This window comes from Littorina saxatilis, unplaced genomic scaffold (genome assembly GCF_037325665.1).
Source record: "Littorina saxatilis isolate snail1 unplaced genomic scaffold, US_GU_Lsax_2.0 scaffold_754, whole genome shotgun sequence".
NCBI lineage: Eukaryota > Metazoa > Mollusca > Gastropoda > Littorinimorpha > Littorinidae > Littorina > Littorina saxatilis.
This window is the reverse complement of record NW_027128771.1, coordinates 6116-34095: the sequence shown is the minus strand read 5'-3', so window position 1 is coordinate 34095 and position 27980 is coordinate 6116. Positions and strand designations below refer to the sequence as shown.

At 39.1% G+C, this 27980-nt stretch overlaps 1 protein-coding gene and 2 long non-coding RNA genes across 3 annotated transcripts; 1 reads left to right on the top strand and 2 right to left on the bottom strand.

Annotated features, from left to right (window-relative positions):
- LOC138957093 (uncharacterized) lies at nt 1-27769 on the top strand. The gene is made up of 2 exons (XM_070328264.1): nt 1-563; nt 26992-27769. The coding sequence occupies exons 1-2, from the start codon at nt 29-31 to the stop codon at nt 27303-27305; spliced, it is 849 nt and encodes a 282-aa protein (XP_070184365.1). The 5' UTR covers nt 1-28; the 3' UTR covers nt 27306-27769.
- Nucleotides 13667-16557, bottom strand: LOC138957091 (uncharacterized). The gene is made up of 3 exons (XR_011452923.1): nt 16477-16557; nt 15396-15471; nt 13667-14209 (listed from the first exon to the last, which is right to left on the bottom strand). It is a non-coding gene; the product is annotated as an uncharacterized lncRNA (long non-coding RNA).
- Nucleotides 21792-25388, bottom strand: LOC138957092 (uncharacterized). The gene is made up of 4 exons (XR_011452924.1): nt 24811-25388; nt 23929-24007; nt 22867-22942; nt 21792-21867 (listed from the first exon to the last, which is right to left on the bottom strand). It is a non-coding gene; the product is annotated as an uncharacterized lncRNA (long non-coding RNA).
- Nucleotides 27770-27980: the final 211 nt, after the last annotated feature.

Here is a 27980-nt window from a genome sequence, read left to right as displayed (position 1 = left end):
CTCACAAGAGAACAGCACTTTTATTAATATGATAACCCAGACCCCACAAGAGAACGGCAATTCTTTAGGAATGGCAACCCAGACCCTACAAGTGAACGGCAACTCTTTAGGAATGGCAACCCAGGCCCCACAAGAGAACGGCAATTCTTTGGGAATGGCAACCCAGACCCCACAAGAGAACGGCAATTCTTTAGGAATGGCAACCCAGACCCCACAAGAGAACGGCAATTCTTTAGGAATGGCAACCCAGACCACGACCTCTTCACAGAACAGTACGATTGGAGACAACTCAGAGCTATCTTCAAGACGGATAAACACCACTTCTATGAACACCCCGGAGACCATGGAACTAGCAGGTACCCAAACCACGGCCAGCAAAGACGCCATGGCACCAAAAAACAATACTGCTACAGTCACAGCTGCATCGCCAGAAGAGATACCTAATGCTAGGGTAACATCAGGCATCTCGACACAGAAAAGAGCGACTTTTGAGGACATGGTGTCAACAACAATCGTTGATGCAAACACGGTGCTGCAGCTGGTCACCTCTGAACCCAGAAAAGGTCAGTGTCTCGTAGGTAAAGCTTTCGTTGACCATGCTGTTTTCAACGACTACAACGTAAAATCATCTCCTTTAACAACTCTCCCTCTCCCCCTCCCCCTCCCCCTCTCTCTCTCTCTCTCTCTCTCTCTCTCTCTCTCTCTCTCTCTCTCTCTCTCTCTCTCTCTCTCTCTCTCTCTCTCTCTCTCTCTCTGGGCAAGGGCTGGTTGAAAAAAAGCTCGTTGTATTGCTTTTGCCACAACCCTCGAAAAATAAAATTTGATTTGATTTGATTTGATTTGATCTCTTTCTCTCTCTCTTTCTCTCTCTCTCTCTCTCTCTCTCTCTCTCTCTCTCTCTCTCTCTCTCTCTCTCTCTCTCTCTCTCTCTCTCTCTCTCTCTTTAAGACTTAAGATTTTGCCCTTAAAAGAAAGATTTAAATCAAATAAAGGCGTACACCCTCACAAAATCCTCTCCGGCCATGCACCGCGTGCTTTCACTACAAAATTTAAAGCCAAACCAAACCGAAATGTAATGTCCCCATTCCACGGATAGATCTCTTTAAATCAAGTTTAGTTTATTCTGGCAGAGTTTTGTGGAATTTTCTCCCGGAATCAGTTCGAGTCCCAACAAGTCTCAATACTTTCAAAAAACACCTCTCATTACATTTAATGTCAAATTACGAAAAGTCACAGTGATGGAAGACTTCGTTCTGATTATTTTCATATTATCATATCTGTCCATACAGCATCATTGTTTCATCATTATTAAAACTCAATTTTATAACACATTCACATTTAAACAATTTTTGTTTGTTATTAACCATGTTCTGTACATTCCCAATTTTGATCATTACGTAAGAATTCAAGTAAAGCTTTTAACGTGTATATAGTCCTGTGAATAGTTTTTCTGCCTTTTATTTTAATGTGTATCTTTTGCAAATGTTTAACGTGTGTAGCCTATATAAATATAAAACATCAGATATTGTGAAAGAAACAATTGAAAGTCAGCAGAGACTTTCTTCCGAGATTTGTTAAAATCTCTTAGCAGAGAAATAGAGAGATATAAGTATCCCTTCACAGACAGCCTATTGGGAGCATCAGACCCTCCTCAAGGGGGACCGAGATTTTCAAAGCAAAGTCCCCTAGTGGGGGACGTATCACAAGGTAATCTAGTCCTGAGGAGGACCATTGTTTTTGAACCTAGACCAGACACGTGTTTCGACACTATTGTGTCTCAACAGTGGTCAGGTGGTACTGATGGCGAGAGTAGTCAACCCATGGTATCCAACTAAGAAGCAAACCACTCTCTGAATGGTAGCTTCTGTTGGCATGGGAGACTACCCTCATCTGACAACCCCAAGGGGATATCTGTGAAGGGAAACACTTTGATTTAAGGCCAAAGTGTGGAATTGATATTTATTAAGAAAGAATTTAGAAATGTAGACAAGTTTTAACCAAGAAATTAGGTTAAAACAAGGGAAATTTGAAAAAGCCTAAAGGGAGGTAACTCTGTACCAGCCTGCAGATCCAGAAATGGATACGCGAACAAGTTAGATCTCATTTTGAAAAGGTTAAACAGGAAAAGCGGTCAACTTTTCACTGCTGTTCAACACAGGACTTGGTAAAAATGAATTTTTCTGCAAGACTTGTTCAATTCCATGGATCGCTTTAAAGGCGATGCAACTTTCACGGTGACCACATTATAAAACCCTCCTATAAAAAGCAATGAGACGTCGGTCGGTAAACACTTTCGCGACGGGACACTGATAAATCAGTACCAGCGCTGACACGCCCATGGACGGGAAGCGCATTTTTCAGTACCAGCCATAGAGGGTACACGACTCGTGATTGCTTCCCGGTTTTTGAAGCTTGCAAATAAATTGAGTTGTTTCCCTTGATACACTTGGCGTCCCCTTCTGCCATTTGCAAATCCGCCTGATTTGTGTGCGTTTTTGAGGAAAAAAAATGAATCAAAGGCGAGCCTTGTCTCGGGAGGAGATTCTCCGGATGTTGGACCTAGAGGATCCCGTAGAGCATGATTCGGACGTATCGTTTTCGCCTCACGAAAGCGATACAAGCAGTGAAAGTGAGGAAGAAACAGTCCCGTTGTTGCTAGTACGAGTCGGCAAACTACACGTGGTTGGCGGTGATACTGCTAGACGAACATGTATCTCGGAATCGTGCAGGAGCTATGGGGGCGTGGCAGCACTGATAACAATGGATGGCTGGAGCCTTCAAATCCTTTTGGAATTGTTCATAGGTGTACAGTTGGTACTTTGTTGTGAAAATGTGACTTATACATTCAATATGGATTACCTAGACATCATTTGGTGAGTGTTAGATCTACAGTTTTGTTTCATTTGAGTCAGGATGCTGTGAGTGAATGCGTGATTTGCTTGTTTTTTTCTTTGTACTGTCTCCTTATTTCTGTGTACAATTGTGATGGGGTGGAAGGAAGAGGATAATATTTGATTGTAGCCTCTTGATGTAGTAGTTGGGTGAATGTAGTCACCTAGTAGAAGTAAACCCCGAAGTTCAGGAGTACACCATGTGGGTGCCTCTTTAGTGTCTTGCACTGAACGAACATCACTTGCTCTCGTAATGGACTTTCACTCACATGTAGAGAATGATAGACAAGAGTTCACTGGCACAGACCGACGAGTCACTTGATGCAACATGAAACTCTGGAAAACCATGTCTGTCGATTCACATTTCTCTTTATTTTCTATTCTTCTCTTCTCCTCACCAATCCAGCTCCCAGCCCGAAGGCCGGGAGGCCACACCAATAGTACAATGCAATCTACATCAGTATGTCTCCATGATAACAAAGTACAAAACAAGTACGTCCTCTCTCTCCGAGATAGTTCTCAGTTCTCTCAAAATCTCAAATGCTATCATGTAAATGGCGATGGGTGGCGTCAAAAGCCACCAATCAAGAGTTAGCTAACAAAACTGACATCGAGGGGCCACGTGACACGCCATTCGGACAAGGCAGGCAGGTGTGCGAAGCTCCGGTCAAAAACAGGTTATCAACCGTTTTTACGGCGAGCTCAGAGGCGCTTTATCCATATGAAGTGCTAGCAAGTTGCCTACCCCCGGAGGAGTGGACCCAGGAACGCTAGAAATGACAAAGAGGGCTCCTTAACATAGAATGAATCGATGACCGAAGATCAACTCACTCCGCACCGGTCGCCATTGTGAGATGAGATGACGAGAAAGAAAGGGCAAAAACGACGACAGAACAACAGCTCAGACAAATCCAGCCCCGGTGTCGGCAGCTCTACTACAGACCCGGAGAAAGCCAGTAAGAAAAAGGCAAGAGTAGTCGAGGCAGGCTCTCCTATAGATATTCCTGTTTTCGAAACAGATTCTGACGAATTCGATATGAGTGACACTAACAAGAGAGGTAAGCAAGTCGGTTCATCAGAAGTCGGAGACGCAGCGGTTACTTCCCTTGATGCTTACAGTCGCACCGTCTCTAATGAAGATCTGCTCAATGAGATCTGTTCAAACCGTAAGGTTATGGAATCTATGAAGGACACACTTGACCAACTAAGAGGTGAGGTCTTTGAACTAAAAACAGAGAATGACAAACTGCAGAAAGAAGTCAGTGAATCAAAGAAGAGAGAAGAGCACATGAAGAGTGAACTGGGAGAAACAAGAACTCTTGCTCATCACACAGAAGAGAGACTGAATGAGCTTGATCTTTATGTCCGCCGGAACAATCTGAGGGTCTATGGACTCAGTGAGGGAGTGGAGTCCGGTGGTCCAAATGGCGGTTCCAATCCATCTGAGCAGACGAGGCAGGGCAGTGGCAGGCAGGAGAACAGAGACGGGCAACAGCCGGAACAACAGTCGGAATGCGAGAAGAAGGTGCTGGCGCTGTTCAACAGCAAGCTGAACGTCAAGGTGTCCCCTGATGACATCGAGGCAGTCCATCGCCTAGGCAGACTTCAGCGAGACAGGAACACCCCGCGAGGAACCATTGTGCGATTTGTCTCTCGCAGAATAAGGGACCAAATCCTGTATAACAGGAGGGGGTTGAAAGGGTCAGGTGTCGTGATTGTGGAAGACCTAACCCAGACGACACAGTACCTCTTCCACAAGGTCAAAGAGGATGCTACCTGTGAAAAAGCATGGACAAAGAACGGTAAAGTGATGATGAAAACCAAAAAAGGAAAAGTTGTCTCTATCAGATCCCTATCTGAACTCAATGACCCCACCAGAAGACAGTCGGAATGGAGTAGTCATGCTTCTGAGCGTTGAAGGGTAGTTTTTCTGTTTCTTTGGGGGGTGCTAGGTTGTGCTAGGTTGTGTAAATATAATCATAACCACCAACAAGATTGTTGTCCAGCCGTATGTCAGAGATCTTGAGTCTACCTTTTACAGGCTACCAAACACACAACAAATATCCGAGTATCTGTCTGTTTTTGTTCTATGATAAACAAGGTATGTTTTTTATCATTGAATTTTGACAACTAGACAAGTAGAAAGCACATGGCAGTGTTGTGACCACGTGATGTTTTGTTTTGGTTTGCCTAGCTCCTCCACCGGTACAGACGTTGGTTTCCTTTTACGATCCCGGTTTCTCCCCAACCTTTAACGAGAGAGTGTTCCGTCACTTGTTTTCATTCTATATCAAATGTGCTGTCATCCAGCCATGTTATTAAGCCGTACATAATACATACTGAGAGTAGTATCGGTGAAAATATTTCCAGTCGCCCCACGAAAAACCACGTGATCGGTGCAATCCAAAATGGCGTCAATCGATCGACTACAACTGTGTACTTTTAAGTACTTGGATAAAGTTCAATAAAGTTCCTGGAAACATACTCCTTCGTCCTATAGCCCAGTGGCAAGATCCGAAGGTATGTGTTACTTGTATTCATGTCTGTCTACTATTTCTTGTTGTACCCTTTCTTGTTGTAACTTTTGTTCCGTTTTTGCTTGTTCTCTCTGTTGTTTGGTATTCGTGTCATTCGTGTCGTGTTGTTTGCCCCCCCTTCGTGCCCCTGTTAGTGTGTTGAGCTGGTGGTCGCGTTTCTATGCTGTGTCTATTATCATCACTATGCTGGATGTATGGTTCTATTTTTCTCATGCCTGTGTCGATTATGGGTAATGGTTCTGTTTGCTCGCTGATGTATTGTCCAGAGTTTGGTTGTATCACTACTGCCTTTGTGGGCTGTCTCCCAATGTTTGCAATTTTTGTTAAAAAACTCCTGGTCCTAGTGTTATCGCTTTTACTGCCTCGACCTGTTGCTGTGCTCTTCTGCTCGATTTGTGAGAAATGGCTGCGTACATGCATATATATTTGTGTATTTGTGTTGAATGTGGTCAGGGCTGCTTACATGCAAATATATTTGTGTTGAATGTGGATGGTCTACAATACACTTTTTGCGCTTGATCAATATAGTTATTTGGATGAAAAAGTATAATGGTTTTTGTGTTTGATCACAATGGTAGTCCATGAAGAGTTAAAAATTTGTTCCTTTAATGTAAATGGACTTGGAGACTTCAAGAAAAAGAAAGATGTGTTTGACTTTTTAAGACAGCAGAATGGAAATGTTTTCTTGCTACAAGAAACGCACTGGAAAAGTCACCAAGAAAATTGGATTAGGTCACAGTGGGGCTATGAATGTATTGTTGCTGGTAATGATTCTGCAAGTAGAGGTGTTGCTGTATTGTTTAAAAATAATTTTGATTATAAGATTCATAATATTGTCAAAGATGATGATGGAAGGTATATTTTGATTGATATTGAGATTTTGAAAAAACGTCTGACCCTTGCAAATGTTTATGGCCCAAGTAATGCTGACTGTCCTGTTTTTTTTGACAAACTGTTTGAGAGAATTGTGCAGATGGATAATGAGTTAATTATTATCGGAGGTGATTGGAATGTTGTTATAAACCCCAATGTTGATACAAACTACCCGGCCAAATCTTATAAAGTCAATAGTAGGAGAAAAGTTGTTGATTTTATGGAGCAGTATGATCTCATTGACATATATAGAGCCTTACATGCTAATGTGAGACAGTATACATGGAGGCGGTTTCATAGTTCACAGCGAAGCAGACTTGATTATTTCCTTGTGTCAGAGCAGTTAGGTTTTGAGATTGTGAAAGCGGATATTACACCAGGTTACTATTCTGACCACTCAATTGTTGGAGTAAGTTTTAGAACTGATGTTGTTAAACGTGATAGACCCTTTTGGAAGTTTAATAATTCACTGTTGACAGACATGGAATTTGTAAATATAGTGAAGAAGGTTATTGTTGATGTAAAGATACAATATGCTTTACCTGTTTATAATGTGGACAATATTGACTTGATTGACGATGATGATCTACAGCTATTGATTGATGATCAGTTGTTTTTTGAGATGTTGTTGATGGAAATAAGAGGTAGATGCATTTCATATTCCTCATATAAAAAAAAGGAAAGTAACAGAAAAGAAAAAGATCTTCTTTCTCAAATATACACTTTGGAAAGTAACTTGACAGAGCATAATATTCAACTTTTAGAGCAAACACAACAGGAGTTAAGTCAAATAAGGCAGAAAAAAGTGGATGGTATGATAATTAGATCCCGTGCGAAGTGGATTGGAGAAGGGGAAAAAAATACAAAATATTTTTGTAATTTGGAGAAAAGACAGTTTGTCCAGAAGTCCATGTGTTTTCTGCAGAAAGATGATGGTGAAATTATTCATGATAATGCTTTAATTGTTAAGGAAGCACAGACTTTTTATGAGGAATTATATACTTCAAGAGAAGCCGAACTGGTAAATCAAGAGATTGATGAAAACCTGGCTCATCCTGTATTAACAGATGCTGAGAGTAAACAATTGGAAGGTAGACTTACTCAATGTGAGCTACTCAAAGCTGTGAAAAAATTAAACAACGACAAAAGCCCAGGATCAGACGGGTACACTGCGGAATTCTTCAAGTTTTTCTATTCTGACTTAGGAAAGTTTATGTTACGGTCTATAAATTGTGGATTTGAGAAAGGAGAAATGTCAGTGACTCAGAGACAGGGCGTTATAGTATGTATTCCAAAGGAAGGGAAAAATAAAACACTTTTGAAAAATTGGAGACCAATTACTCTGTTAAATACGGTCTATAAGATTGCATCAACGTGCATTGCAGAACGGTTTAAACGTGTTTTGCCAAATCTGATTCATGATGATCAAAAAGGCTTCTTGAAAGGAAGATATATTGGTGAAAACGTCAGATTAATATATGATACCCTGTTCTACTCAAATAAACATAATATACCTGGCCTACTTTTGATGGTCGACTTTGAAAAGGCTTTCGACAGTGTTGCCTGGTCATTTATTGAAAAATCTTTGAGCAAATTTAACTTTGGAAATGACATGAAACGATGGATTTTTACTTTTTATTGCAAAATTAAGTCCTGTGTTTCAGTCAATGGTCGGTATTCAGCATGGTTTAATGTAGGTCGAGGCACCCGGCAAGGGGATCCGCTGTCACCTTATCTATTTTTGATTTGTGCTGAAATATTGTCTCTTATGGTACGCCAGAACAAAAAGATTGGTGGTATGAATATTCTTGGCGAAAATATTTTATTGTCACAATTCGCTGATGATACCAGTCTGTTTCTTGATGGTACAGAGCAATCTTTTTGCGAAAGTATAAAAGTGTTACAACATTTTGCATCACTGTCAGGTCTGAGAATGAACTATGATAAAACAATTGTAGTTTGGTTAGGACCTTTAAAGTTTAGCAAAAGAAGATTTTTGCCTGATATGAATTTTACCTGGAACCCGGATAATTTTAAAGCACTTGGCGTTATTTTTTCGGTGAATATATCCGAGGTTGTTTTTCTTAACTATAGAAATAAGTTAAAGGAAATTCAAAAACTTCTGAATTCATGGACCAGAAGGAACCTGACACCTTTTGGTAAAATAACAGTCCTAAAAACCTTGGCTATTTCCAAATTGACACATTTGTTTACTAATTTACCTGATCCAGACGAACAGTTTATGATGGAGTTAAATAATATTTTTTTCAAATTTCTTTGGGATGGAAAAAGAGATAAAATTAAAAGAAGTACGGTCACCCAACCCTATGAAGATGGAGGATTAAAGATGGTTGACGTGAAAAGTTTTCTGTCATCTCTAAAAATCGTTTGGTTAAAAAGAGTTGATGGCCTTACTGGATTAATATCAAGATTATTGTTTAAAGCATGTCCATCTGTTACAACAATTAATATGAGAGGAGAGGAATTTGCAAATGTTTTGATGCAGAGAATGGAAAACCCGTTTTGGACCAATGTTTTTAAACATTATAAGAAACTACATGGAAAATGTGACCCTATAACCTTTAACGATTTTGTATCAGAATGTTTACATTATAATGTTAATATTCGGAGAGATAAAAAGACAGTGTACATTCAAAATTGGATCGACAATGGAATAGCTCAGATTGGTCATATTTTGGGACAAAATGGATACTTATCCTATAATGCGTTTAAAATCAAATATCCAAATGTGCGAGGCGATTTTGTATTGTATCAAGGTGTAATCCAGGCTGTTAAGAAATATCAGAGAAAAATCGGCTTAGAATTTGATAAACATTTTATTATGACAGAGCCCATTGTGTGGAAATGTATTTGTAAAGGTAAGACACAACTTATTTACAAAAAACTGATTGAACATACTACGGTCCCAAAATGTATCGAAAAATGGTCTGAATCTTTAGACTGTTTGTTAGATAAGAAGGCTATTTTTCAACATGTTTTTAAAACAACAAAAGACACTTGTCTGAGATGGTTCCAGTACCGATTATTGTACAGAATTTTGCCCACAGAAAGGTTTCTATTTTTGCGAAAAATTGTGGATACGTCATTGTGTACATTTTGTGGTAGAAATGAAGAAACCCTTTTACATATGTTTTGGGAGTGTGATAAAGTGCAGACTTTTTGGATAGAATTTGTAAATTGGCTAAAGGCGAACTGCACCCATTGCAACAATTTAAAACTGTCTAAAGAACTGGTTCTTCTTGGAGTGGCGAACAATGTAGTCACCGATAAAGCTTTTGATGTGTTATTAATCTGTGCCAAACACCATGTATATATTTCCAAAATGAACAAAAAGACCCCTCATTTTCAGACATTTAGTAGAAACTTTAAGCAAAGATTTATTTGTGAAAAGTATAACGCAGTTGTGAATAATACAGTAGATAAATTCTACAAGGATTGGCGCCTGTATATGCACGTTTTGATGTAACCCTTAGGTTTTTTCGTTCCTAAAACCTTTTGATAATGCGACCACCAAACCACTGAACATCCCCCCCTCCCCATTCCATCCTCCCACCCCATGTATGTTGTAATTGTCCAAGTGTGTTTTTCTGTTATATGTTTCTGTCCTTTCGGTTAGGTGATGTCCTGTAATGTACAGCATATATACATGTAAAAAAAAAAAAAAAATGTACAAAAAGAGAATAAAAAAAAAAAAAAAAAAAAAACAAAGTTAAAAAAAAAAAAAAAAAAAAAAAAAAAAAAAAACAAAACTGACATCACTTCTCATTGGTCAGTAAAGACAAGAAAAGGGGGGGGGGGTAAGAGACTAAAACCTCCAAGCCATCTGGCATCTTCTATGATCTGCCCTGTCAAAAGAAGTGACACCCACTTGACAAAACGCCAAGTCCAACTCGGGTAGACAGGCTGTCGGCACATTGCATAACGACCACCTGGGGCTCAAGATACCCCGCCGTCTCTCTCTGGGAGGGCGGCTTGACGTCAAAGGAAGACATCGGTGGACACAGCCGACTGAGCAAGTTTACGACCGCCAGGTGTCAGGGCATATACAAATTTAACTTACACAAGACAGGAATGACATAAAATCATTATAACGAATTAGTAGCCAGTTTAGCACTTGGCTACATCTCCCCCAAGCTTTTAACAATCAGCGTCCGCGCTGATTAAACAACGGATAAGAAATAAGGTCGACGTCACTACAGTGGAAAGACCTAAGGTCGACGTTGAGTTAAAGCGGGACAAACGAAAGTCTATGAAGTGCGATATGCAAGACAACTTAGATCAATCAAAACCACTTGAGTTAAAGAAGAGAGGGAGGTAAAGGCTGTGTTTAAGACGTATTTTAGGTGAAAAACGTAACAGTTACAAAATGGACAGATTCACTAATGAATGACGTAGTTACCTGACACTGTTAAAATGATACATCATGTACAATACACCTGACACAATGCAATGACATCCAACATTACAAATGATCTGTACCAAGCCTATTTAAAGGTAACAAGGTAAATCATAACTTAGTTTACGCTTAAGAGAGCAATTAAGAAAGTGATGATACAGGGCCTTATTTGAAGGTCAGCAAGTATTCACTAAATTACTTTCAACCCCAGGTGGCAATTACCATCAGATTTGTAGTATCTGCTTGTGCCAAAAAAAAAATCTTTCAATAAGCGCAAACATCCGCCAACACATTCCACTCAAAGCATCATGACAAATAATCGCAACAATCAATATCAATCATACCAATACAAGAAACATGGCATAGCATACATGAAAATGAACATTATCAAACATCAACAAATTAAACGGCAACAAAACACCCGGCAGTAAACACACCTGCGAGTCTCTTCGTGGACGCAACACTTGCGTCACTTCACTGCCGCGAACACCGAGGAAAGTCTTATGTAATACCACATGGCTAACGTCACCAGCCCAAGTCTGTATCCGTCAAGTCCGATATGACGTGTCACACTAGCTAAGAATGGGATTGCACGCGCTACAGCCACTCGAGTACAGTATATACACTGGCTGAGTCCTGTAGGCTCTCTACACCGTCATACACAGTCCGTTGAATAAGGGCTATAGTCACACTCACCAAATGGGCACCACACAGTTCCATCAAGGTCACACAACCGCAAAATAACACTTCGTCGATATTACGAGATAATCACTAAGATGAAATAACGTAGGTAACACTTCGGAATCAGGAAACAGCACACGGGTAAACAAACAGGAATCGCCGATGCAAAACAGGTTGAAGACAGGCATGGTCCGCAGGAACAGGTAGAAGCAGACTATGTTGACCATGGTTGAATATCTTCCAGGCAGACGTCAGGATTCCGGTGTCGGTCGCACCAGCAAGATTTACCGTACTCCATGATGGAAAACGAGTCACAAGAAAAGTCCATTCTGTGCAAAACACGATCTTTGCTCGCAGCGCCATTTGTGATGGGGTGGAAGGAAGAGGATAAGATTTTGATTGTAGCCTCTTGATGTAGTAGTAGTTGGGTGAATGTAGTCACCTAGTAGAAGTAAACCCCGAAGTTCAGGAGTACACCATGTGGGTGCCTCTTTAGTGTCTTGCACTGAACGAACATCACTTGCTCTCGTAATGGACTTTCACTCACATGTAGAGAATGATAGACAAGAGTTCACTGGCACAGACCGACGAGTCACTTGATGCAACATGAAACTCTGGAAAACCATGTCTGTCGATTCACATTTCTCTTTATTTTCTATTCTTCTCTTCTCCTCACCAATCCAGCTCCCAGCCCGAAGGCCGGGAGGCCACACCAATAGTACAATGCAATCTACATCAGTATGTCTCCATGATAACAAAGTACAAAACAAGTACGTCCTCTCTCTCCGAGATAGTTCTCAGTTCTCTCCCAAAATCTCAAATGCTATCATGTAAATGGGGATGGGTGGCGTCAAAAGCCACCAATCAAGAGTTAGCTAACAAAACTGACATCACTTCTCATTGGTCAGTAAAGACAAGAAAAGGGGGGGGGGGTAAGAGACTAAAACCTCCAAGCCATCTGGCATCTTCTATGATCTGCCCTGTCAAAAGAAGTGACACCCACTTGACAAAACGCCAAGTCCAACTCGGGTAGACAGGCTGTCGGCACATTGCATAACGACCACCTGGGGCTCAAGATACCCCGCCGTCTCCCTCTGGGAGGGCGGCTTGACGTCAAAGGAAGACATCGGTGGACACAGCCGACTGAGCAAGTTTACGACCGCCAGGTGTCAGGGCATATACAAATTTAACTTACACAAGACAGGAATGACATAAAATCATTATAACGAATTAGTAGCCAGTTTAGCACTTGGCTACACAATGTTAACAATATTTCAGCTAATTCATAGGTTTTACACCTTGTTTGGTTATAACATTATTTATAATACTTTCTGTTAAAAAATAACTTTTAAAAAAAGCAGTAGAAAATAAAACACACACAAAAAACCGTTAAAAACACAAATTATCCCCCTTTCACCCCCCTTTGCTAAAACAAATCGCGTGACAAACTTATAAATAGCACGACTGAACTGGGCATCCATTTTTGAATTAGTACACAAAATTTGGTGGTGATTGGACTTAATTCAAGCTTGCTAGACAGATTTCTTTACAGTTACTGATTTTTGGGAAGTTTCTTGGTGGCAAGCTTGGGCAGGCAGGACGTAAACGCCGTGGCAGTGCTAGTCACAATAGTGTTTTCTATCCCACCTATGTTGACCAAGGTTTTTTTTTAGCCGAGACCAGCTGTGCTGCAGCAGGTCACTCATAATTGTAGTTACTGTGTAGTAACTGTGTATCAACACGCGGGAAAGCAGGCGTTAGATCGACGTTACAGGAAGCGACTGAAGTTAACAGTCTGAGCGGATATCCGAACCTGGTCAGATAGAGCCATATGCAGGCAGCAGAGAAATATGCCCAGCATATGGCAAACATATGACATGGCATGTGGAAATCATATAGTAAAACCATATGTCAGTCATAGATAAATTGCAAATGGTTTTGGAATGGCTACCATATGGTTTTTAGGTGAAAATGACATGTCAAAAACACTAGTTTGCCACATCAAAAGTGACATTGTCATATGGAAACCTCATTTACACCACATTACAAGTGACACTGACATATGGAAATCATTTGTTTGCCATATCACAAATGACATTGGCATATGCAAATTACATGGTTGCCATGAAACAAATGATATTGTTTGCTATATGTCATATGTTTACTGTATGAATGACATGTTTTCGTCATATGTTTGACCGATACTTCGAACCTCACAGACACACACTCAATCACACATTTTCACAACAAAAGACAAAAGAACAGTCTGAAGATCATACTTTATATTCAATATCATAATAATAAGCCAACTTGTATCTTTTCTCCGTAAGGAATCAATGAAACAAAGTCACAGCAGGAATAATACTTCCAAGTCAGCCAAACACACACACACTAAGGGAAAAAAGGCTTTAAAGTTTAGTTTAAAAAACTAAAACAAAAAAATCACATCACTTCAGGGTTGTACCTTGAGTGTGTGTGGTGAATAACCATCGCAGCACTGGGAATGTAATCTCTGCAGTATGATTTAAAAGACAAGTTCTGGATTGAGAACAATTAATCTGCTTTAAAATTTGGTTTCAGGATCATATGTTATCTTAAGATAATCAGTTCTACACTCTGAATGTGGGTCAAGGTTTGTCACTCTTCAGCTTTCTGGATGATGCACAGGGGTGGTGTCTTGGACAGAACTTCTACCCCATCGCCAGAGTTTAGCACCACCGACTGTGCCGAAACAGATATCCCTGATCACGAAGATGTGTAAGCTTGATCGGCTGACATCTTGCAAGACTTTGTTACATGAGGCATGGTACCTGGAAAAAAAAGAGAAAAAATAGAACCTGATAGAATGAAGTGTAGTCAGAGGAAAATGTTAACCATTTGACAGTGTAAAATTGTATGATTGGAGGACACTACATGCTTTAACCTTCGCCGCAGCTCGCTAAATACATTCTTTGCAGCACGTCGTGAGTACCCATGTAACCATACTTCTCAAAGAAAGAAAAACATGCACGGGTAAACAAAACAAGAACAAGAAAAAAGAAAAAAATACATAAATCAGGCTTTTCATTGAATTAGATTATCAAACTAAATATATTTCCGATTTTGTACTTACATTTATCTTTTACGTGTTGTGTAATTACGCACCAAGTTAATTCTTACCTGAAATAAACAGGAACCATAACTCAGCTTTTATTTTGACATTGAACCCACAATTATCTCCCTTACAATCGCGATTTTGTCTGAAAACTTCTGTGTACACATCGAAGGCCCAATCAGGGTTTCAATCTACAAATCCACTACTCAATGTGTATGGTTGAAAAGAACACAACCCCGAACTGGCCCCTTGCTTTCACATTACAGTCACCAGAAAGTCACATTACACTGTTAGAAGTATGGTTACATAGTGTCTCACGACGTGCTGCGAAGATAGTCGATGTTTGACCTTTGTTTACTTAATTACCTGTCTATCAATTTTAATGCGGGTTTAGGAGATAAAAGATTTTTTAGGTGTTTGAGGCATTTACAAAAGCTCATTACAGAATTCCACATAATTTTCGAGATATTCGCAATTAAAGTCCGGACTGTTACTAAAGTACTCACGACCTACGGCAAAGGTTAACAGAGATTTTTCGCAGACTTTTTTTTATCACCGCTTACTGATTGGTTAGCTATAGTCAAACTGCTCTTATCGCATTAGGAGGTAGCTCCGATAGCTGCACTGGCCTTCAAAGTCTGACAAGAATCGTCGCTTAAAAAACAAGTTTGAGCGTTTGCGCTGTTCACAAGGGCAGCAATTTTGATTTGATTTGGCGCTGACTAAAATTGTTTCAAGGTAGGGGGAAAGTTGGTACAAAGTCTGCCATATGAACAAAACTTAAGTCACAACCTGACTCACCAAAGAAAAAAGAAAAAATTGAGGTTGGGAGAGAGAGAAATGTTGAAGTTGAACAGTTTTTGATTTACAAGGCAAAGTGATATATATGAATGGTTACTTACCTCAACTCAAAAAGCAAGGTCTTGTTTGTAGTTCAAAGTATGTTTGGCCTGACCAAAGCTGCTTATTACTGCCACCCTGAAAAGATATCACAGAAATAATTAATGCTTGATGAAGACATATATGCAATTGCACAAAACTCTTACCAAAAAAACCCATTCAGGTTACAGAACTAAAAATAAATCCTCTGAATAATAAAACTGAGAAAATTGAGCCTATTACTATGAGTATGGCTGGGGGACACTACATTCTTTTACATTTGATGAATATTTCTTTTAAATGAATAAAATCTTTGAGAGAATTTGACAGTTAAGGTTCATAGAGACTGGTCTATTATGTTTTCTCAAATTACTGGACATAACTCTCACACAAACACAAAGAAAAAAAGGTAAAAAGGGTAGGAGCAAGCTGACAATCACTCAAAAACTGCACTGAAAGGAGTTGAAATAAATTGATGAATAATCACACCGACACAAAACTATATCCCTGCCTAGATTTTCAGATCATCTGAAAACATTTAAGCGCTGTTCACATGACAGACGAGCAAACAACTTTCCCCCGACTCGAAGTCGTTTGAAAATACCTCCTGGGTTGTCGGCAAAAAGTCAGCCATGTGAACAGCTCCAGCAATTTATAAACAATTAAGGTAAGACTTAGCAGCGACTCCAAAAACTGCTGGACTTGGCCGTGGAATGACAAAGATATTCCGCAGACTTTTCTTATCGCCGCTTACTGATTGGTTAGCTATAGCAAAACTATCGCCAAACTGCTCTTACTGCATTAGGAGGTAGCTCCGATATCTGCACTGGTATTCAAAGTCGGACAAGAATCGTCGCTTAAAACAAGTTTGAGCGTTTTTGCTGTTCACAAGGGCAGCAATTTTGATTTGATTTGGCGCTGACTAAAATTGTTTCAAGGTAGAGGGAAAGTTGGTACAAAGTCTGCCATATGAACAAAACTTAAGTCACAACCTGACTCACCAAAGAAAAAAGAAAAAATTGAGGTTGGGAGAGAGAGAGAAATGTTGAAGTTGAACAGTTTTTGATTTACAAGGCTAAGTGATATATATGAATGGTTACTTACCTCAACTCAAAAAGCAAGGTCTTGTTTGTAGTTCAAAGTATGTTTGGCCTGACCAAAGCTGCTTATTACTGCCACCCTGAAAAGATATCACAGAAATAATTAATGCTTGATGAAGACATATGCAATTGCACAAGAAACAAAAAAACACCATTCAGGTTACAGAACTAAAAATAAATCCTCTGAATAATAAAACTGAGAAAATTGAGCCTATTACTATGAGTATGGCTGGGGGACACTACATTCTTTTACATTTGATGAATATTTCTTTTAAATGAATAAAATCTTTGAGAGAATTTGACAGTTAAGGTTCATAGAGACTGGTCTATTATGTTTTCTCAAATTACTGGACATAACTCTCACACAAACACAAAGAAAAAAAGGTAAAAAGGGTAGGAGCAAGCTGACAGTCACTCAAAAACTGCACTGAAAGGAGTTGAAATAAATTGATGAATAATCACACCGACACAAAACTATATCCCTGCCTAGATTTTCAGATCATCTGAAAACATTTAAGCGCTGTTCACATGACAGACGAGCAAACAACTTTCCCCCGACTCGAAGTCGTTTGAAAATACCTCCTGGGTTGTCGGCAAAAAGTCAGCCATGTGAACAGCTCCAGCAATTTATAAACAATTAAGGTAAGACTTAGCAGCGACTCCAAAAACTGCTGGACTTGGCCGTGGAATGACAAAGATATTCCGCAGACTTTTCTTATCGCCGCTTACTGATTGGTTAGCTATAGCAAAACTATCGCCAAACTGCTCTTACTGCATTAGGAGGTAGCTCCGATATCTGCACTGGTATTCAAAGTCGGACAAGAATCGTCGCTTAAAACAAGTTTGAGCGTTTTTGCTGTTCACAAGGGCAGCAATTTTGATTTGATTTGGCGCTGACTAAAATTGTTTCAAGGTAGGGGGAAAGTTGGTACAAAGTCTGCCATATGAACAAAACTTAAGTCACAACCTGACTCACCAAAGAAAAAAGAAAAAATTGAGGTTGGGAGAGAGAGAGAAATGTTGAAGTTGAACAGTTTTTGATTTACAAGGCTAAGTGATATATATGAATGGTTACTTACCTCAACTCAAAAAGCAAGGTCTTGTTTGTAGTTCAAAGTATGTTTGGCCTGACCAAAGCTGCTTATTACTGCCACCCTGAAAAGATATCACAGAAATAATTAATGCTTGATGAAGACATATGCAATTGCACAAGAAACAAAAAAACACCATTCAGGTTACAGAACTAAAAATAAATCCTCTGAATAATAAAACTGAGAAAATTGAGCCTATTACTATGAGTATGGCTGGGGGACACTACATTCTTTTACATTTGATGAATATTTCTTTTAAATGAATAAAATCTTTGAGAGAATTTGACAGTTAAGGTTCATAGAGACTGGTCTATTATGTTTTCTCAAATTACTGGACATAACTCTCACACAAACACAAAGAAAAAAAGGTAAAAAGGGTAGGAGCAAGCTGACAGTCACTCAAAAACTGCACTGAAAGGAGTTGAAATAAATTGATGAATAATCACACTGACACAAAACTATATCCCTGCCTAGATTTTCAGATCATCTGAAAACATTTAAGCGCTGTTCACATGACAGACGAGCAAACAACTTTCCCCCGACTCGAAGTCGTTTGAAAATACCTCCTGGGTTGTCGGCAAAAAGTCAGCCATGTGAACAGCTCCAGCAATTTATAAACAATTAAGGTAAGACTTAGCAGCGACTCCAAAAACTGCTGGACTTGGCCGTGGAATGACAAAGATATTCCGCAGACTTTTCTTATCGCCGCTTACTGATTGGTTAGCTATAGCAAAACTATCGCCAAACTGCTCTTACTGCATTAGGAGGTAGCTCCGATATCTGCACTGGTATTCAAAGTCGGACAAGAATCGTCGCTTAAAACAAGTTTGAGCGTTTTTGCTGTTCACAAGGGCAGCAATTTTGATTTGATTTGGCGCTGACTAAAATTGTTTCAAGGTAGAGGGAAAGTTGGTACAAAGTCTGCCATATGAACAAAACTTAAGTCACAACCTGACAGTTTTTGATTTACAAGGCTAAGTGATATATATGAATGGTTACTTACCTCAACTCAAAAAGCAAGGTCTTGTTTGTAGTTCAAAGTATGTTTGGCCTGACCAAAGCTGCTTATTACTGCCACCCTGAAAAGATATCACAGAAATAATTAATGCTTGATGAAGACATATGCAATTGCACAAGAAACAAAAAAACACCATTCAGGTTACAGAACTAAAAATAAATCCTCTGAATAATAAAACTGAGAAAATTGAGCCTATTACTATGAGTATGGCTGGGGGACACTACATTCTTTTACATTTGATGAATATTTCTTTTAAATGAATAAAATCTTTGAGAGAATTTGACAGTTAAGGTTCATAGAGACTGGTCTATTATGTTTTCTCAAATTACTGGACATAACTCTCACACAAACACAAAGAAAAAAAGGTAAAAAGGGTAGGAGCAAGCTGACAGTCACTCAAAAACTGCACTGAAAGGAGTTGAAATAAATTGATGAATAATCACACTGACACAAAACTATATCCCTGCCTAGATTTTCAGATCATCTGAAAACATTTAAGCGCTGTTCACATGACAGACGAGCAAACAACTTTCCCCCGACTCGAAGTCGTTTGAAAATACCTCCTGGGTTGTCGGCAAAAAGTCAGCCATGTGAACAGCTCCAGCAATTTATAAACAATTAAGGTAAGACTTAGCAGCGACTCCAAAAACTGCTGGACTTGGCCGTGGAATGACAAAGATATTCCGCAGACTTTTCTTATCGCCGCTTACTGATTGGTTAGCTATAGCAAAACTATCGCCAAACTGCTCTTACTGCATTAGGAGGTAGCTCCGATATCTGCACTGGTATTCAAAGTCGGACAAGAATCGTCGCTTAAAACAAGTTTGAGCGTTTTTGCTGTTCACAAGGGCAGCAATTTTGATTTGATTTGGCGCTGACTAAAATTGTTTCAAGGTAGAGGGAAAGTTGGTACAAAGTCTGCCATATGAACAAAACTTAAGTCACAACCTGACTCACCAAAGAAAAAAGAAAAAATTGAGGTTGGGAGAGAGAGAGAAATGTTGAAGTTGAACAGTTTTTGATTTACAAGGCTAAGTGATATATATGAATGGTTACTTACCTCAACTCAAAAAGCAAGGTCTTGTTTGTAGTTCAAAGTATGTTTGGCCTGACCAAAGCTGCTTATTACTGCCACCCTGAAAAGATATCACAGAAATAATTAATGCTTGATGAAGACATATGCAATTGCACAAGAAACAAAAAAACACCATTCAGGTTACAGAACTAAAAATAAATCCTCTGAATAATAAAACTGAGAAAATTGAGCCTATTACTATGAGTATGGCTGGGGGACACTACATTCTTTTACATTTGATGAATATTTCTTTTAAATGAATAAAATCTTTGAGAGAATTTGACAGTTAAGGTTCATAGAGACTGGTCTATTATGTTTTCTCAAATTACTGGACATAACTCTCACACAAACACAAAGAAAAAAAGGTAAAAAGGGTAGGAGCAAGCTGACAGTCACTCAAAAACTGCACTGAAAGGAGTTGAAATAAATTGATGAATAATCACACTGACACAAAACTATATCCCTGCCTAGATTTTCAGATCATCTGAAAACATTTAAGCGCTGTTCACATGACAGACGAGCAAACAACTTTCCCCCGACTCGAAGTCGTTTGAAAATACCTCCTGGGTTGTCGGCAAAAAGTCAGCCATGTGAACAGCTCCAGCAATTTATAAACAATTAAGGTAAGACTTAGCAGCGACTCCAAAAACTGCTGGACTTGGCCGTGGAATGACAAAGATATTCCGCAGACTTTTCTTATCGCCGCTTACTGATTGGTTAGCTATAGCAAAACTATCGCCAAACTGCTCTTACTGCATTAGGAGGTAGCTCCGATATCTGCACTGGTATTCAAAGTCGGACAAGAATCGTCGCTTAAAACAAGTTTGAGCGTTTTTGCTGTTCACAAGGGCAGCAATTTTGATTTGATTTGGCGCTGACTAAAATTGTTTCAAGGTAGAGGGAAAGTTGGTACAAAGTCTGCCATATGAACAAAACTTAAGTCACAACCTGACTCACCAAAGAAAAAAGAAAAAATTGAGGTTGGGAGAGAGAGAGAAATGTTGAAGTTGAACAGTTTTTGATTTACAAGGCTAAGTGATATATATGAATGGTTACTTACCTCAACTCAAAAAGCAAGGTCTTGTTTGTAGTTCAAAGTATGTTTGGCCTGACCAAAGCTGCTTATTACTGCCACCCTGAAAAGATATCACAGAAATAATTAATGCTTGATGAAGACATATGCAATTGCACAAGAAACAAAAAAACACCATTCAGGTTACAGAACTAAAAATAAATCCTCTGAATAATAAAACTGAGAAAATTGAGCCTATTACTATGAGTATGGCTGGGGGACACTACATTCTTTTACATTTGATGAATATTTCTTTTAAATGAATAAAATCTTTGAGAGAATTTGACAGTTAAGGTTCATAGAGACTGGTCTATTATGTTTTCTCAAATTACTGGACATAACTCTCACACAAACACAAAGAAAAAAAGGTAAAAAGGGTAGGAGCAAGCTGACAGTCACTCAAAAACTGCACTGAAAGGAGTTGAAATAAATTGATGAATAATCACACTGACACAAAACTATATCCCTGCCTAGATTTTCAGATCATCTGAAAACATTTAAGCGCTGTTCACATGACAGACGAGCAAACAACTTTCCCCCGACTCGAAGTCGTTTGAAAATACCTCCTGGGTTGTCGGCAAAAAGTCAGCCATGTGAACAGCTCCAGCAATTTATAAACAATTAAGGTAAGACTTAGCAGCGACTCCAAAAACTGCTGGACTTGGCCGTGGAATGACAAAGATATTCCGCAGACTTTTCTTATCGCCGCTTACTGATTGGTTAGCTATAGCAAAACTATCGCCAAACTGCTCTTACTGCATTAGGAGGTAGCTCCGATATCTGCACTGGTATTCAAAGTCGGACAAGAATCGTCGCTTAAAACAAGTTTGAGCGTTTTTGCTGTTCACAAGGGCAGCAATTTTGATTTGATTTGGCGCTGACTAAAATTGTTTCAAGGTAGGGGGAAAGTTGGTACAAAGTCTGCCATATGAACAAAACTTAAGTCACAACCTGACTCACCAAAGAAAAAAGAAAAAATTGAGGTTGGGAGAGAGAGAGAAATGTTGAAGTTGAACAGTTTTTGATTTACAAGGCTAAGTGATATATATGAATGGTTACTTACCTCAACTCAAAAAGCAAGGTCTTGTTTGTAGTTCAAAGTATGTTTGGCCTGACCAAAGCTGCTTATTACTGCCACCCTGAAAAGATATCACAGAAATAATTAATGCTTGATGAAGACATATGCAATTGCACAAGAAACAAAAAAACACCATTCAGGTTACAGAACTAAAAATAAATCCTCTGAATAATAAAACTGAGAAAATTGAGCCTATTACTATGAGTATGGCTGGGGGACACTACATTCTTTTACATTTGATGAATATTTCTTTTAAATGAATAAAATCTTTGAGAGAATTTGACAGTTAAGGTTCATAGAGACTGGTCTATTATGTTTTCTCAAATTACTGGACATAACTCTCACACAAACACAAAGAAAAAAAGGTAAAAAGGGTAGGAGCAAGCTGACAGTCACTCAAAAACTGCACTGAAAGGAGTTGAAATAAATTGATGAATAATCACACCGACACAAAACTATATCCCTGCCTAGATTTTCAGATCATCTGAAAACATTTAAGCGCTGTTCACATGACAGACGAGCAAACAACTTTCCCCCGACTCGAAGTCGTTTGAAAATACCTCCTGGGTTGTCGGCAAAAAGTCAGCCATGTGAACAGCTCCAGCAATTTATAAACAATTAAGGTAAGACTTAGCAGCGACTCCAAAAACTGCTGGACTTGGCCGTGGAATGACAAAGATATTCCGCAGACTTTTCTTATCGCCGCTTACTGATTGGTTAGCTATAGCAAAACTATCGCCAGACTGCTCTTACTGCATTAGGAGGTAGCTCCGATATCTGCACTGGTATTCAAAGTCGGACAAGAATCGTCGCTTAAAACAAGTTTGAGCGTTTTTGCTGTTCACAAGGGCAGCAATTTTGATTTGATTTGGCGCTGACTAAAATTGTTTCAAGGTAGGGGGAAAGTTGGTACAAAGTCTGCCATATGAACAAAACTTAAGTCACAACCTGACTCACCAAAGAAAAAAGAAAAAATTGAGGTTGGGAGAGAGAGAGAAATGTTGAAGTTGAACAGTTTTTGATTTACAAGGCTAAGTGATATATATGAATGGTTACTTACCTCAACTCAAAAAGCAAGGTCTTGTTTGTAGTTCAAAGTATGTTTGGCCTGACCAAAGCTGCTTATTACTGCCACCCTGAAAAGATATCACAGAAATAATTAATGCTTGATGAAGACATATGCAATTGCACAAGAAACAAAAAAACACCATTCAGGTTACAGAACTAAAAATAAATCCTCTGAATAATAAAACTGAGAAAATTGAGCCTATTACTATGAGTATGAGTATGGCTGGGGGACACTACATTCTTTTACATTTGATGAATATTTCTTTTAAATGAATAAAATCTTTGAGAGAATTTGACAGTTAAGGTTCATAGAGACTGGTCTATTATGTTTTCTCAAATTACTGGACATAACTCTCACACAAACACAAAGAAAAAAAGGTAAAAAGGGTAGGAGCAAGCTGACAGTCACTCAAAAACTGCACTGAAAGGAGTTGAAATAAATTGATGAATAATCACACCGACACAAAACTATATCCCTGCCTAGATTTTCAGATCATCTGAAAACATTTAAGCGCTGTTCACATGACAGACGAGCAAACAACTTTCCCCCGACTCGAAGTCGTTTGAAAATACCTCCTGGGTTGTCGGCAAAAAGTCAGCCATGTGAACAGCTCCAGCAATTTATAAACAATTAAGGTAAGACTTAGCAGCGACTCCAAAAACTGCTGGACTTGGCCGTGGAATGACAAAGATATTCCGCAGACTTTTCTTATCGCCGCTTACTGATTGGTTAGCTATAGCAAAACTATCGCCAGACTGCTCTTACTGCTCCGATAGCTGCACTGGTATTCAAAGTCGGACAAGAATCGTCGTTTAAAACAAGTTTGAGCGTTTTTGCTGTTCACAAGTGCAGCAATTTTGATTTGATTTGGCGCTGACTAAAATTGTTTCAAGGTAGAGGGAAAGTTGGTACAAAGTCTGCCATATGAACAAAACTTAAGTCACAACCTGACTCACCAAAGAGAAAATAAAAAATTGAGGTTGGGAGAGAGAGAAATCTTGAAGTTGAACGGTTATTGATTGATGAGGCAGAGCGATATGAATGGTTACTTACCTCGGCTCAATACGCAAGGTCCTGTTTGTAATTCAGACAGAGTATGTTTGAACTAACCGAAGCTGTTCAGTACCGCCACCTTGAAAAAATATCACAGAAATAGTTAACACTTGATGAAGATGCAATTTACATTTGATGGATGACATTTTTTTAAATGAAGACAGAAAAAAATCTTTAAAAATAAAAAGTCCACACTTGTTCATCAATGAAAACAAAATTGGAATGTATAATCAGTAGATTAGAATCCAGAAGTTTACCAAGAGACAGGAAGCTGATAAATGTTAAATGAGAATGTAAAAAACTACCATCTAATTCGCAGGTTATACATACATTTGTTTACTTCAACAAAAAATCGGGTTGGTTGAATTTTGTCATCGTGTGTAATGTAGATCAGCTCGCGAATAAAATATTCAATCACTATCAATGACAATATCATGAATATGAAAAGCAGAGTCTCGTCTACTTGTGAACAATGTTTCAAACTGATTGGATTATATTTGAAGCGAACGGGTAAGACATGTGTTAGCAACCTCCCCGATTTTTGTTGTGTGACCAGCGAATCGGAGCATTTTCACACTTTTAGTTTTACTGTTTTAGTTTTACAACTTCAATTCTAAAAAGCAAACCACAACATCAATCAACATCATGTTTTTGGAAAAGTTAGTTGACTCACACCTCGTTCAGAAAAAACAAACTTGGATGAATAGAACAGTGTTCTTGTCTTGGCAAAAAATAAAATAAAATCGAGACTGTGACTGTGTCTGTGAGGCAACCCTCCCATCATCAGTCATCAAATTCGAAATCAAATTCCTCCATCAGTTAATTCACTTAGTACTTCGTGAGACAATCAATCTTTATTTTAGAATGAAATACAAGGATTACCTTACATCCAATAAGCAACTCAAAATACAAGGCAGGAAGATAAAAGGGTGAATAACGCCAAAACATGTGGCATAATAAATTTAGCGCCAACCGGAAGTCAAGTGAGAACATTAATTAACAAGGGAAATAACTGAAAGATATTGCTCTTTGCAGTTGTTATTGTCTCCCTTAAAACAAACGGCTCACTGATCTAAACATAATGAGTGTAAATGCTCAGTTGACCAAAAAACAAAACTTCAGCAACTTTTTTCTACAAACAATTTTTTTTTTGTTATAGAAGGTTGGCAGTCTTTTTGTTTTTGGATTTATTTTATCAAATAAAAAAAATAAAAAAAGGCTGAGAACAAATTTTATGATAAAAATTTAATAAAAATCTGATATATAAAATAAAAATATTTGATTAAAAATAAAATGTATTCTGTAAACCCAAACTGTCTAAAAAAAATTTTAAAAATAACCGAATACAGGTTTTAATGCAATTAAAATTCTAAATAAAAAAATGTCACCAAGAAGAATGATTAATTTTTATCTCAAAATGTCAAAATTAAATACAGGTAAAAAAATTTAAAAAAATAAAAAAAGTGTTTTTCTAAAGAACAAACATAAAATATGATAAATACACGGTATTAAATTAGGAAAACAAAGATTGCAATCACCTTTTCAAATAAGCGTGGTGAAATCGTTTCGACTGCGACAATCTGCGTAAAAGTTGGCGAAATGTAAGGCGCGAATAGCGAAGGTGTCACGCATTCCAGCATGAAAAAGAAAAAAAACCCGCATGCAGGATCATGGTGGCTGGGAACGCTCACCTTATAAAATATAGTCAAACTCAGACAGCAAACTTCGGCTGGTTGCAAAAAGTATCTCATACATTTTTTGCAAAATAACAAATGACACAAACAAATTGCAAAAAAAAGTTTATTTTAATTTTTTTTTACACACACTCAAAACCTTATTTGGAGGGTTTAGACGCACTCAACAACCAAAATGGCATACAATACTTTACCCCAAATTCAGATTTTTCAATTGTCATTTTTGTAATCAATATACAATAATTCGCAAAATAAATACCATAATTGTTCACAAACAAAAGCTTTAAAATAATTCAGCTTGAAAAAGTAGAGTAGCTGACCGCGCCAGCAAGAATCCAGCTGGCTATGATATGCCGCTGGTCATGGTCAGATCATGTGAGAAATGACAAATTGTAACCATGTGGTATCCATACGATTTCTGACATATGTACAATATGTGGCAACTGGCATCTGTCCCGCAGATGATTTCCAGATCTTTTGCTACCTGGGTCGAGTGGGTACGGATATATCCGAACCTGGTCAGATAGAGCCATATATGAGTGGGTACGGATATATCCGAACCTGGTCAGATAGAGCCATATGAGTGGGTACGGATATATCCGAACCTGGTCAGATAGAGCCATATGAGTGGGTACGGATATATCCGAACCTGGTCAGATAGAGCCATATGAGTGGGTACGGATATATCCGTACCTGGTCAGATAGAGCCATATGAGTGGGTACGGATATATCCGTACCTGGTCAGATAGAGCCATATGAGTGGGTACGGATATATCCGTACCTGGTCAGATAGAGCCATATGAGTGGGTACGGATATATCCGTACGTGGGAGACAATGAGTTAAACAATGTTTCATTCACGTTTTACATGTTCATGAGAATTACATTGTCGTAAATTGAAAACAACAATGAGACTTGAAGTTGTTATGTTGCATGGTTTGTGCCACCATCTCCCACTTCTCTTCTTAGAAACCAGTCTGACGGGCGCTGTGGCGGGGTGGTAAGACGTCGGTCTCTAATCCCGGCCGCGGCCGCCTGGTGGGTTTAGTGTGGAGATTTTTCCGATCTCCCAGGTCAACTTATGTGCAGACCTGCTAGTGGCTTATACCCCTTCGTGTGTACACGCAAGCACAAGACCAAGTGCGCACGGAAAAGATCCTGTAATCCATGTCAGAGTTTGGTGGGTTATAGAAACACGAAAATATCCAGCATGCTTCCTCCGAAAGCGGCCTATGACTGCCTAAATGGCGGGCTAAAAACGGTCATACACGTAAAATTCCACTCGTGCAAAGCACGAGTATACGTGGGAGTTTCAGCCCACGAACGCAGAAGAAGAAGATGAACCAGTCTTGTTTTTGTGGCAATTTCAGCCGGAAGCAAAGCAACTTCTCCATTCTCCAACTGCAAATGTACCACTGCCAATGACTCAGTGACCTCATCAACATTGATCCCAGGGGCCATCGAATTTGACCTCAGGGTCAATGTAACGTCACTCTCCCGCTGGCGCAGGCGCAGAGTAAGCGCTCCGGATCATCGCATGTCTGCACGAGCGATTGGCTGGTCTGGGGTTGTGTTCGTAGTCGCGGTGTGCGCTGTGATGGTCGTCTCGGACGTCACCAAACTCATCATGGGAATCTCGGAGAAGGTCGGTGCCAGGGAACTGCAACATTCTGGCGACATATAGCCCAGTTGAGCAACTGAAAACATTTTTCCTTTTTCTCTTGTGTGTTCTTATTACCTCTCGACTGCCACAATACTTATCTGATAACAGACACAAATTTACACTATGACAAGGGAAACAACCGCTGTATATTTCACTTTGAATTTGCAGCAAGATGTTTGTCTCCCCTGGAGACCATTTCATAAGTTTTGGCTAATTGGCATACTTTGTATCAGTATGTAATGTTTTTTTGTATTGATTATTTAACAACAGTCTTTGGGCATATTCCATTTCAAAGACGAGGGTGGACAGGTGGGTGAATAAGATTGTTTGAGACATGGACCCTGTAACCCTGTAACCCCTGTCTGTAGCGTGGGATAATCCGAGTGGTAATATTCTGTTGAAGGCTTGTCGTTTGAGCACGTGTTGCATGCAGAGGTCGTTGTGTGCATAAACACTTTGGGAAATGCGTGGAAGTAAAACAAATAGAAACTATCGGTTTTATCCGTCTTCTGAGTCTCTCATTTGCTGTGTGTGTGTGTGTGTGTGTGTGTGTGTGTGTGTGTGAGTTTGTATGGATGTGGGTGTGCGTGTGCGTGTCTCTGTGTGTGTGTGTGTGTGCGCACGCGTGAGTGCGTTTCTGTGAGTGTATAAACACAGGATACTTCTAGAGGCACAAACATTTCAACTAAAGAAAAT